The sequence below is a fragment of the Gigantopelta aegis genome, chromosome 6, assembly GCF_016097555.1.
Source record: "Gigantopelta aegis isolate Gae_Host chromosome 6, Gae_host_genome, whole genome shotgun sequence".
NCBI lineage: Eukaryota > Metazoa > Mollusca > Gastropoda > Neomphalida > Peltospiridae > Gigantopelta > Gigantopelta aegis.
Genome location: NC_054704.1, coordinates 14,033,051 through 14,047,279, shown reverse-complemented (window position 1 = coordinate 14,047,279; position 14,229 = coordinate 14,033,051). Strand labels below are relative to the sequence as shown.

Genomic DNA, 14,229 nt, shown 5'->3' with positions numbered 1-14,229 from the left:
CATGATTTTAGAACCAGACTTTGCGAATGGTAACGAATCTATCTTACCCATAATTCAATAGTTTGGTTGTGTAAATATCTGAGTGGTCTCCAGGGAAGAGGGGCGGTGATGTTGAGATTTATAACTGAGGCATTCATGTTAGTCAAGTCCTCCAGCAGAATACCAGTGCAGCCATCGTAGCAAGCTAAACAACAAAACACAATCAATGAGATAAACCCATGTTATTTACATGGTAACACGTAAGTTAACCAATAGGAATGTAGCAATATAATAAAAATAAATACAGCCTTATGGAAAATAAACATGGTGGATTAAATACTTTTTATACTTTAATAATACTTTTCATATTTTAAGTTTAGATCTGCATCAATGTGCATTAATGATTTACTCATTGAATTATGCAATAAAGCTCAACAGACTGAGTTGGTTGTAGCTTTTTTCATCTTTTTTGTACAGATGGAAGATGGTTATAACTATGTATATAATGTTTTCAATCAAAATATAAGTTTGTTTGCTTTGTTTAACAACACCACTAGAGCATATTGATCAATCAAAATATAAAGTATTAATGTAGTATAATACTCAACTCTATCAATATAAATAGTATTGAAATAATGTTCTGCCAACGAAAAACATTTGTCCATTTGCAAGAAACTTGCATGAAAAACTTAGTACTAGAAATATTGCCTTAAACATGGATGGAGATATAGTGTCCATACAGACTTATGACAGTCATCTTGTAGATGCTAGTAAAGGGCAATATAAGGCTATGCATGGGTGTTTCAAGACACAAACAAGAAAAACAACCTACATGCAAAACTATAAAATCGGCTGCTTTTGGAAGAATCATAACTGCTTCTAGGATAGATTTTAAACTGACCGATGAAGAGTTTCAGGGAAAGAGCAATTCTATTACAAAGCCAAATAATAATGCATTTTGGTAATCTAGGGAACAGAATTGAAATTAAGAATAAAGAAAGAAAAATGAAGCAAACATGATCAAAACCAAGAAGTATTGTCCAGAAACATAACAGTTATTCTAATAAGCAACATAGTTCAATATAAAGAATTGGAAAATCATCCGAAATCAATCACACACTTCACATGCTTCTAATAAATAAGAGAGTTCCAGTCAAATCAAAATCTAGTTTTAAACAAACTGTCAAAAACAATGCACCAACAAAGGTTTTACCAGTAGATCCTTGCTGCAGTTAATTTGTAGATTGCATTAACGGAGTAAAAATATATGTATCATTATTGCTTTTTACAACAGTATATATAACTCCAGTTTCAATGCTAAGTATATGCCTAAAATTTAACAAAAACAATAAATTTATAATTAAATGGGAACAAGTTAATAAATGCCATACATTCTATGTATTTAAACCATATTAGCATTTTATTACAAATTGTTATACTCAAAAATATTTTAACATAGATATATATCCTAAATTTACATTTGATGAGATCCATGAACAAAAGTATTTGAAATTTTCAAGTAATATTTACGTCTCAACACCAGTCTATTCATTATAAAAACATTTTCAGACCAAGATTAATTTATAATTTTTGTAATTAATACCCTCATGATGATGCATTATTATGTCCTATATTGCAGGGTTTATGCTGGACTCCTAAAAGTATATTACCAATTTGACAAATTTGATTTTTAAAATCTGCAGTCAAATTCATGTTTTAATTAGCTTGACCAAGAAAAATGGCCAAAGACACACAATTTTTTAATTAGTTTGTTTTTCTTCTTCTTTCTTAATAAATAGTTTATTGCCCCAGAAATATTTTATTTAATTAGCTCTTTGGTAAATTGCATAATAATGAAATATAATTGTCAAATTTAACCTTAATTTGCATAATTTTGTAAATTTGCCGAGTGACAGCGTAAACTGTGATAATGCCAAGATGCAACATACAGATGCAGGAGCCATTCAGGACGGCATGTCCGGGGCCGCAGGCATCACACTTCAAGCCCTGAATACCCGGCAGACAGTCGCAGCGGCCGGTGTGCACGTCACAGTTCTCGTCAGTAGAACCTTCCTTGTTGCAGTCACATGGCTTGCACGTGTTCCCAACCTCCAATGGGTTGCCCCAGTAACCAGGAGCACATCTAAACAGAAGGAAAGAAATGTAGCATTCAGATGTAGATTAAGTTATTAAACCTCACTAGTGTAATACAGTGTGTAAAGGATTGGAAAGTAAAGGAATGTTTGGTTAATAACACCTCAGGACATTTCACACTTTGGTGATTTAGTTTTTAGCAAATGGATATTTGAAAACCTTGTCAACAAAGAGAGGAAACATGTTGCCACCACATAAACTATTCCTAACAATAAAGCAGTAAGTTCTTTACAATAGTCAGGACCTTCTGAGAGTCAGAACAGTACATACCATAGCCTTTGATGTATCAGACGGGCAAAACCCAAGTCTAGAGAATGCAATTAATTGTGTGAAATATAAAGAATTCTAGAATGTAGCTCCATCATACCTCTCACATCTTCGACCAGCATAACCCTCAGAACAGTTCGTACAGACCAGGACACCACGCATATCCACACAGGTCGGGCTAAAACTGTATGGAAACAAAAAAATTAACCTGAATGAACATGCAAATGTCAAGGATTACAATCAAACCACATATTTTGTAACTATGTTTTACTTGTTTTGTATTCTATTGACCTCTAATGTTTATCACTGGGTTGAACAATGACCCAACTCCACAATGTATGTCTTTTTTTCATGATGCAAATGCAATAAACTAATTCATACTTTGGAAATTATATAGTTTTTATATCTTCTGAAAAAAATCCTTCATGGAGTTGAACACTTTTATACTTCATGAATTTACGATTAACAACACCTCAGTGCAACAAGGGATGTTTCACTTGCACTTTCCCAGACAGCACAATACATCCCATGACCTGTGATGTATCAGTCAGGTGGCACTGGTCAGAACAACCAAAAAACCCAAAATGCACTGAGGGTAATCAATTGAAGAAGTCATCACACTGCAGGGGAGTGTTCTAAACCGCAGAGTCACATCCCACACTCTACAAAAGTCAAATGAAACAAATGAACTAACAAATTATTTCAATTTCATTGTTATCATAGTGACAGCTCATACTGATTTCACCTACCTATAACACTCAATTACTGATCTGAATCCTGCACTTACAACTGATACAATAGTAAAAGCAAAAACAAAAAGTACCAATCCACAGACCAGAGCCTAATTAACTGAACCGACTTTACAATATCGCAGTTCAATACAAGAAGACTTGCAAAGATGATGTGATGTTGCTTAAGAGAACCTAAAGTGAGGAATCCATGTGTACATAGTGCATGGTGCGTAAATAACAGTTTACATGGAAATCAAATGAAACACTTCCATATGTATGCAATGCGTGATGTGTGATGCGTTAATTCCCAAACTCTTCTATGATCATTCTAATACGGATTATGCACCATGAGCAGAATACGTACACATGAATTCCTACCTTAAAAGATCTTTGTGAATTAGGCTCCAGGCTCTTTACGTATTATGAAATATTGATAGTGGAAATGAGTGAATTACAACACTTACTTGTTAGACGGTTCAGTACGTGGACACTGGCAGGGAGCACAGTCCCAGGGAGAGCCGCGCGTGGCTACACCAAAATACCCGGGCAGACACTGCTCACAGTGCACGCCTGTTGTGTTGTGCTGACAGTTCTATCATTAAAATAAAGTTCAATACAAAACTATTTTTAAAAAGAAAACTTCTAAACTTCAAGTTTGTAACAATAATGATTAATTTAACAACTGAATCACACTGACACACTAAAATGTGCTGGAAAATGTGCTTTAACATAAAGACCTACCTGTATTATATTTGTGTTATAAGACAAAAGAAAGGAATATATTAAATTCTCATTACCATATATGGCAATTTTTCCCACCAAGTTCGAAACAATGTATGAAATAAATTCATAACTGGAATTGAAACCAACTATCAAATTATGTAAGACAGTTGCTTGTGAGATAGTAAAATAACCTATATTTGTATTTTTGTTGCATCATTGCATCATTTAAAAAAACATTCAATGATAAGAAGAAAATCATTTTTCCTTTTTAGCCTAAATTAAAACTTAAAAATGCAAAAGCATATATAGCTCTTCTTCCAATCTTGATGCAATTTTAATCAATGTTTTTAAAATAAACAACTCATGCATAAATTATAAAGTTAACCTTTAAGAACAGAAATACATTCACAAATGCTTTAGCCTTTTCCCTGTGCCAATATTGAATACTTGCAATGAGTATAAAAATGGTCTTGCTCTCTACATGGCTTTAACAAAAAATAGAATTTATTTTGTTTAACACACACCACTAGAGCACATTGATATATTAATCATCAGCTATTGGATGTCAAACATTTGGTAATTTCTACATATAGTCTTAGAGAGGAAACCTGCTATATTTTTCCATTAGTAGCAAGGTATCTTTAATATGCACCATCCCACACAGGATAGCACATACCACGGCCTTTGATATACCAGTCATGGTGCACTGGCTGGAATGAGAAATAGCCAAAAGGGATCGATCCCAAACCGACCACACTTTATCACTGGCCTACCTCTTGTCTCAGCTTTAACAAAGTACAAGAAAACAATTCTACCTGACATATGCCAGTTTCTGAGTGACAGTCGCTGGAATGATCATAGCACTGACACGGCCGAACTCCGCCGATAGCTCGCTCTGGTGTTGTGATGTCAGTCGTATCATTCCGCCTCTCCCTGTAGTAGCCAGGGGCTGGATTCTAGAAAAGAAAGAAGGAAGGAAATGTTTTATTTAACAATGCACTCAACACATTTTATTTATGGTTATATGGCATCAGACATATGGTTAAGGACCACACAGATATTGAGAGGAAACCCGCTGTCGCCACTTCATGGGCTACTTTTTTCAATTAGCAACAAGAGATCTTTTATATGCACCATCCCACAGACAGGGTAGTACATACCACGGCCTTTGATATACCAGTCGTGGTGTGCTGGCTGGAATGAGAAATAGCCCAATGGGCCCACTGATGATTCTAGAAAAGATGCAAGTTTATAGGATTTTAAATCAACTCTGAGAAATTAATATTACATGTCTTGAGATTTAATAATGAGTTCAAGTATACATCAACCATTTCTTGAATGTATACCAATTTTTGAGTGCCATCCAGTGTGTTTGTTTGTAAATGTGAAGACAAACATGAATGTTCCCCGATAGCCATCCAAGTCACACACTTGCCAGATCCCATCTGCTTTAGCTGAGGGATTAGTCAAACCTCTTCAGTGGTTACTTCTGGCATTGTTACAAAGCACATGGAACCACCTTCTATACTATCAGCTGTTGTTAGTGCCATGTGTCAAACCAGCTCTGTGAGTAGACATAACTTAAAGTTTATAGTCAATAAAAATTTGCTCCAATTTGTGGTTTAAACAATATTTATTCCCAATTATAATGCTGGTTGGGGATTGGCCAATATGGCAAAATGCCTAGTATATCAAGGCCTCTCCCTACAATTTAAAAATGTAATTCAGATTTATACAAGATGACAGACCAATGGTAAATTTCATGATTCCAAATCACAAAGGTATATTCCCACGGACACATTTACAAATCTGTTCGCAACCCCAGGCAACCAAGGATTATAAATAAAAGTAACCTTGATTACTACTGAGATGCTCCAATTTATTTTAACCTTTAAAATTTTCATTTTAAAAACTGATCTTAAAACTAAAAATTGTAATACTAATACATGATGGTTCCTCATCACCTGTATTGTTTTGAAATGTATGCCATGTTATTCACCTGACAAGAGAGTCCACTGTACCGAGGTGGACAAACACACTGCTCTATTCCCATGGCAACATCACCTGTTCCGTTTGGCGACAGCGGTTCAGCCACCTGAAGACTGATAGGGCCTAACCTGCAAACAAATAATAATCAGGTCTTAAAAAGACAGAATTCTTGAACTACCAACATGTATCTTGATTATTTTAAAATTATTTTTGTCAAGAAATTGAAAATGTATTTTAGAAATAGAATTTTTTCCACCTTAAAATTTCACAAAATCGTGAAAATATTATTTGTAAGTGTAGTACAGTCAGACCTCGTTACAACAACCACGTTCGTCCCTGGGTCACTTTGTTATATCAAAATTGTCGTTATATCGATTTATTAATCATCAGCTATTGGGTGTTAATAGTAGCAAGTGATCATTTATATGCACCATCCTACAGACAGGATAACACATACCAAAGCATTTAATATACCAGTCATGGTGCACTGGCTGGAATAAGAAATAGACCAATGGTTCCACCGACGGGGATGGATCACAGACCATCATTAAATACTAAGTATATTATTATTAATCAAAGTGCATTCACAGTCAATCTAATCGATTGGTACCTACTTCATTTACAAAATGACATAAAACTAGTAGACTTGATTGTTCGAAGTTAATCCATTAACTGAATGACGAAAGGCTTATGTTCAAAAGCAATACATGTCTATAGAGTTAGCCAACATCGGTAACTCAGACATCATGTGACTGTCAGCTCGCGATGAGATCAAGAGTGCCAAATGGCTGTGTGTACTGCCAACGTACTATGGCATTTGTGATTATGTAATGTCATTGTAAAGAGGTGTTTTTAGACGTTAGGTGCACGTTTGTTCCTAATTTGCTGTCGGTGTCGGAAAGTGTGAATTTCGGTGTAATGAACAGAATAATATCGGTGTACGTTTGTTCCTGACAATTTGTGGTCGGATGGTGTAAATGTCGTAGTAACGACAGTCGTTGTAATGAGGTCTGACTGTATACTATAATAGTATAAAATATCATGTTCCATTTTTGTGAAAGTTATGCAAATAATTCAAATTATGCATTTATGTATTAATTATTGTTCATGTGTATTACCACGTGATTTTATACTAAATTTGTGACTGTTATACATCGATAAATTCGCAAAAAAATTATGAACAATTCTTATAATTACAAACAGCACAACTTATTAAGTTAAAACTAAATATAATTCATAAATCAGTTTCTAATGTTCTTCCCATTATCTGCTTTATGTAATGATGTCATTTTCTGAGGTGTTTAGTTTAAAATCCTTCACTACACTATGCAATTGTATGCAGTTTGTGACAGATGTATATCGAAAAATTCATTTTAAAAAGATGACAAACAGATTTTATATAATTACAAAGACAGGAGCTTGTGCAGAGGGTGGGTTACAGCAGTCGAACCCTCCCCTTGTTCAAGCAAATATTCTCTCCGTTTCACTACTTTTCTGGGGAAGCATGTCTTAACCCCTTATAAATTTCGCTAGCCACAGTTTAGCCTCCCCCCACCCCACCCCACCCCATCCTCTTCTAAAATGTATGCACAAGCACCATATTTAGTTAAAATACACATAAATCAGCTTCTAGCATCCCTTCCTGACCTGTTTTACGTAATGACACCATTTTCTGAGGTTTATCAAAGGTTAACATTCAGTTTTTCTTTGACATCAACCAATCAAATTGATGAAATCGTATAAACGCGGAATTTTTTAAATTATATATATATATATATATATATATATATATATATATATATATATATATATATATATATATATATATATATATATATATATATATACACACATATATATATATATATATATATATACACATATACATATACATATACATATACATATACATATACATATACATATACATATATATATATACATATACATATACATATATATATTTATATTTATGATATTGTCTTGAATTTTAATGATTTGCAACAAAAAAGAACAACTTTATAAACCTGTTATAAGACCAAAATTAATAAATCATGTATTTCTTGTTCACAAAAATAAACTGTAAATCATTAATTGATGGAAAAAAATTATGACATACTCTGCATAAGTGGCATGTCCTGTGTTTGTGGCTCGCACAAGAATAGACTGCACGTTCTGTAAAACCACCATCATCAAACCTCGGCTTATAGGACTTGTGCGACCAGGAATTCTCCAGAAACCCTGAAATAGGTATTACATAATATATACATAAAAACAAGAATTTAACAATTAATTTCTCTCTCTTTTAAATTGAAAGATCTGAATAAGTACTGAAAATCAATGAAAACTTCAAAAGATTTATATCTGAGCATCATACATTTAAGGCTGATTGGTGTTTTTAAAAACCATGATAATGACCTCTGTCAAAATTGGTTAAGATTAGTTTTGGATTGGTCAATATGCTATGGAACAAATCTAAAATGTTCATATGTTTTTTGAAAGATGGTCACCAAGTGATTAAATTGTCAATTAAACACATGTTTTCAATTATATTTATGAGATGGGTTACGACACGCTGGGGCCTTGTTCCCTAGTCTTAACTGGAACTGCTAACAGCGTATGAAGTCTGCTGATTGGTGGAACTGATAACGATAGGGGATGAAGTGTCGCTGATAAGTGTCACTTTTGTCAGGAAGCTCTGAGACAAGGTAAGAAATGTACAATCTTTATGTAATACCATCTGTAATTGTCAGGTGCTTATGACATGTATGTATTACGTTGTTATCATTTTATGTCGTTTTTAATAAAATGGCCATTTCATATCTAATATTGTTTTCCTGGTTGTTTGTATATTATACTATTGTACTACAAGTAGCATGCAGTTTGACTGGGAGTTAACCACACTACATAAACATTTTTTTTTTTTTTTTTCAACTGGTTATTGTTTTCCCACAGGCAGGATAGCACAAACCATGGCCTTTGTTGAACCAGTTATTGATCACTGGTCGGTGCAAGTGGTTTACACCTACCCATTGAGCCTTGTGGAGCACTCACTCAGGGTTTGGAGTCGGTATCTGCATTAAAAATCCCATGCCTCGACTGGGATCCGAACCCAGTACCTATCAGCCTGTAGATGATGGCCTAACCACGACGCCACTGAGGCCGGTATATTTTATATTGGAACCATCTTAATTTTATTTCTTGAGTGGTTATAAATGGCTTTAAATAGATAACAGACCAGTTTAGGTTTGAAGTGAAATGAAGTTGCCATTTTAGTATTCGGAATATTCGATAACGTTAATGTGTAATAATATAATTTTGAGCCTTTTCTAATAGAGCAAAGTGTCCGTTGAACCGGAGAATCGTCCAAGGAGATATTTGTTTTAACTTTTTTAATATTTGTTTTCCTAAAATATGACTTATCTGAATTAATGATGCCATGGCATTCTAGAAAAGTCATTAAAACTTGACCAAAGTACCACGCTGATATCTTGAAATGAAAAAATAAAGTGTGTTAATCACCCCAAAAATATTTAATTAATTGACCATGTTTCAAAACAGAAATGACTGAAGGAGAAACTGTTCAAATAAAATCTGACAGGTAACTGTAAATTTTAAAACATGGTAGCCCAACAATTTCATGTATATTTGGCCTAATTTTTAGTTAGGGTTTCAGCCCCGAGCTAATGGTAATACTCTACCTCATGGAGCTTCACAGACAAAGCCTGAGGATGCTTGGATTCAAGGCTAATGTTGTGTCCGTAAGCAATGATGAAACCATTGCCAATAAGCAACACCAAGGGCAGCTTTCTGTCTTGACTTGACAACCCAGCAAAGTCTTCACCCTCAAAGTAGTGCAAGAAGTCCAGCTGGCCATTGTAGGAGAGGGTCTGTAATAAAAACATAAAATGACTATAGCACTGATTTTTTTTTACGTTTGGCATCTGAAAATGCAGAATTTAATGGTTCTCATGTTCCAATGTGACAGTAACCATAAATTCAAATGTTTTGGATTTTGTCTGTCAAAAAATAATATTTGTTTTATGTTAAGTGTCTTTGTCAATTAAATACAAACAAATAAATCTTTATATCTGAAGTTAAAATTATCTCCAATTTAATCATCACTGTGTACATTTTAAACATTTTTATATCCCATCTGCTTTTTTCAAATATATTTTATGATTTAAAAAAAATCAAATATAACATATACAACATAGATAAATTCTGGTGACATTCCATTTGACAAAGCTGTGATATTTCTACATTTAGTTTTCAAGTACATGTACTTTCATACTTGATGCATTGAATAACAAATAAAACATTAACAATTTTACATCTAAAATCATCTAATAGTAAAATATGGTTACCATATCACCGTGTGTGGTATTTGGCAAATCCCAATAAAGTGGTTGCTTGGCTGATGTCGCTACCACTGAAACCCTTCTGGCTCCTGTTGGTATCACTTGGTATATGTGTTTGTAGATCGCAGATATTGTGGAAACTGGTCCAATTGCAACCCTTTGAATCGGAATGGTCATCTGCATGAAAAATAATAAATTGTGTAATCACAATCATATTCAAGATGATACCTTTAACAAAAGACAAATTTCACTGAACTGTCATCATGATTATGAGGTCAATACAAACATAAGACATAAAATGGTTTACATAATATTTTAATGATGGGAATGGACAACAGGCCATGCAGTCTATAGTGATAAGATATGTAAAAAAAAAGTTATGCAGAACATGGTGGACTCGAACTAAAAATATTTTTAATATTGTAAAGAACAACTGTAGCAGCCCACAATGTCCCAACAACACTTCACTAACACACAACACATCCTCACTATCTAGACCTAGCGATAAAAGCATCACATGCTAAAGACCTTCCTAGATAGCACGAGTACTTTGGCCTAACATTGATTTTGGTTAGAATGGTCAAAATCATTATTACCATTAAATAATGTGCAAATAATGTGTATATAGCAAACACCAATGACTGGCCAAAATGAGGTGACCTAATGAAGAAGCCATTGATGGTCCATTATTGGCCCACTGGCTGCATGCTTTCTGAATAATAGGCACCGATTACAAAAAATACCAATCAAGCAAATATTCCTTTCCTATCAAGAAATATTTTATTTTATTACCCATATGGGCTCAAATATACAGGGTAATATTTTTCCGATCTCTGCACAGTGTGCAGATTGCTTCTACAGCCACTGATTGGCTGGCTTAAAAGTCACGAAGTTTGATTGGTTGCTTGCCATGGCCAGAACTTCACTTTCGTTCATATGTTTCCATTCAGGAGTCAGATTACACATACATTATACGATCTACTTTATCGTTATGCTATTACGTCACTTACATTATGTCATGTAATGTGCGCAGGATTATATGACGTAATGGCTGATGGCTTTAAGTAGACTGCAGAGGAATTTTTACATTAAAAATAAGTTAAAATTGACAATGGGTAATAAAGAGAATAACCAACTCGCTACGAGGAGTTACGAATTATCTGTCCCTTGTGAATGAATGTTGTAAAACCCTCGCCAAAGGCTCGAGTTTACAACATTCATTCACTCGGGACAGATAATTTATAATTCCTCGTAGCTTGTTAGTTATTCTCTAATTAACGACACACTCAACACATTTTATTTACAGTTATATGGTGTCAGACATATGGTTAAGGACCACACAGATATTGAGAGAGGAAACTCGCTGTCACCACTTCATGGGCTACTCTTTTCAATTAGCAGCAAGGGATCTTTTATATGCACCAACCCACAGACAGGGTAGTACATACCATGGCCTTTGATATACCAGATGTGGTGTACTGGCTGGAACGAGAAATAGCCCAATGGGCCCACCAATGGTCCTTTCCTATGAAAGCCAGTGTGTAAGAATAAGAAAGCCAACTCACAGTGTGCCACACGTAACGGGCCTGAAAGCAGTCTCGCGACCTTTTGTAGCAGTAGCACTCTGTACACCCTTTAGGGTTCTCAGGGTCCAGGCTGAATGAGTTCCTTCTGCACTCGGAACAGGAAGGCCCTTTCACATTCACCTGAAATTATTTAAAATTTTGTTTAACCCAGGTACGTAAATAGGTTCAACTAAAACACATGTTATTAAAATTACAAAATAAAGAAATGTAAAGACAAATTTAATGTTAATTAGTAAAGTTAAAAGGTTCTTAGGACATTAATAACATTTCCTTTGGGTTGCAAAATACAGCAAAAGGAATCAAGGTATTGGAATATTAGGGATATCTTTTTGACTAGAAACCATTATGGGTGCATTATTCAAGTTAAGTAACAAGGAATCCAAGTCATTAATTCACATTGGATGTGGTGTGTTATTCATGTTAATTAATTAGGACATCTATATTTTCAGTTAATTTTTTATTACTGTTTATCAAAAACATGTCTGATCAATTTGTTCTAGTCACATTTGTTTACTATTACTGTTCCATTCTACAATGCATTCAGTATGACAGACGATCAATGTTCACTGCAAGTTCTTGATATTTCACAAGTAAAATACAAATAAAGCATATCATTGAAATTGCTTGCCACATGCCATGCAACCAATATGCTAGCCTAGTTACAAACTTTGAATACAAGTGAACAAATGGGCAAATCATGCAGCCCCTCAAGTCCACAGCATTTCAACATGCAGTCTTTACAAGCCATATATGTAGTTAGTTATATGTAATATAATTATCTTAGACATAATGACTGCACATGCCTTTTTTGTAGCTGAAATCAATGCAGTAAAAATTGTTTTTGCCTTGAATCTTTAATTGGTTTTAGGGTATAATGTATATATGTTAAAATATGATCCAGCGTATAATTGGTTTCAGTATTAAGTATATGTTCCTGTATAAAAAAAATCAGTGTTACTGAGAAAGCAAAACCAGCGCTAATGTCCGGCAACTTTAATATATGATATAGCTGTCCTAAAATCCTAAAATCAGCACATTAAATGACTTACAAGCTATGTGCATTTCTTTGCATTATTAGCAATTATTAGTGAGCAAAAAAATAACGGATGTCAAAAATCAATCAGTGTAAGAAGCATTTAAAAAGCTTTACCAAGTATAACTGTGAATTTTCTAGCTCAAAGCAACATAAAGGCTGAAGTTGTGTTAAACATTGAAAAGCTCCTGAATGGTGAGATTCTGTTAAGATTTGTTAGTGCAACAAATAACATTATGAAGCACACATAAAACATATACAATACACATAAAACATAGGTAATCTTTGACTACAGGAAACCAAGAAAATATTTTTATTTTTTAAAATCTAAAGGTTATATTTAATAATTAATAATAATGTTTTGAAAATATTTTTTAAGAATTATAGTCAGAATTTGAACTGAATAAGACAATGATAGTTTCTAGCCCTCTCGTTTATCCAAATCCTTTCAAAATTAGTTTAAAAGAACAAAACAGTTTTAGGAAAAATATTTTTTGTTACATAATTAAAAAAACACAAAAAAAAACCCATTAAATTTTTGGAATAAAATATTTGAATATTTTCTTGGTTTCCTCACCAACCTTGCATTCACAACGACCCCTTTTGTCACAATTACAAAGTCCATCCTGACGGCATGTTGCCAACTCTGTGCCATTAACATCACACATGCATGGGTCACATATGGGGAAACGATAATAACCAAAGAGACACTGGTCGCAACTGAAGCCCTGATACTCGGGCAGACACGTGCACGAGCCCTTCACAGGGTCACACTGCTGTAAGAGTGAGCCAAACTCACTGCAGTTACAACGCTGAAACAAAAACCTTGGACATGTGCAATCCAGTTTACAGCAGACATCAAGCAATTAATTAATAAGTAATTAAGGAATGTTTTGAAGGAAATGTTGGAAAAACTTGGGTAAAAGCAATGTCATTACAAGCAGGTTTTTTTATATTAAATTGTAAAGGTGTTTATAGCTCATTAAATTGTTTTATGTTATAGATGTAATTATATATTAACTGAAAAATGCATTAAATATAATTATACAGTAAAATCTGCTTTCAGTTTTATGGTCATCTGTGTAAGGTTGCCAAATATTTGCGATGGTCAGTTCGATGTCCCCCAAAGCATATCACTATACATGTATGTTTTAACTTTGCATTACAATCACCTGCTCAATGTGACCAGCAGCCACTGTTTTTTTTATCCAAAAGACTACAATGAATCTGCTATCACAGCCACAAAATGTTGACAATGACAAAATGACGGCAGCCACATGGACTTTTGTAAGTAGTGATTAGTCTTATATCAGACACTTTTATGGCACCGTATGTTGGACCTATGTGCATGTATGTATTGAATAATAAGAGGTATCAAGTCGTAAATAAAGTGAAATAAAGGAAGT

The 14,229-nt window shown here is 34.0% G+C and overlaps 1 protein-coding gene across 3 annotated transcripts in view; it reads right to left on the bottom strand.

Annotated features, from left to right (window-relative positions):
- Positions 1 to 14,229, bottom strand: part of LOC121374097 (laminin subunit alpha-2-like) — a 163,110-nt gene that overhangs the window by 42,442 nt on the left and 106,439 nt on the right. For all 3 annotated transcript variants that reach the window (XM_041501019.1, XM_041501020.1, XM_041501022.1), the window contains 10 exons: positions 11,770 to 11,910; positions 10,211 to 10,381; positions 9,545 to 9,733; positions 7,963 to 8,084; positions 5,854 to 5,971; positions 4,670 to 4,810; positions 3,596 to 3,723; positions 2,501 to 2,584; positions 1,929 to 2,122; positions 48 to 184 (listed from right to left, as the gene is read on the bottom strand). In XM_041501019.1, coding sequence (XP_041356953.1) covers positions 48 to 184; positions 1,929 to 2,122; positions 2,501 to 2,584; positions 3,596 to 3,723; positions 4,670 to 4,810; positions 5,854 to 5,971; positions 7,963 to 8,084; positions 9,545 to 9,733; positions 10,211 to 10,381; positions 11,770 to 11,910 — 1,425 coding nt within the window. The remainder of the gene's footprint in view (positions 1 to 47; positions 185 to 1,928; positions 2,123 to 2,500; positions 2,585 to 3,595; positions 3,724 to 4,669; positions 4,811 to 5,853; positions 5,972 to 7,962; positions 8,085 to 9,544; positions 9,734 to 10,210; positions 10,382 to 11,769; positions 11,911 to 14,229) is intronic.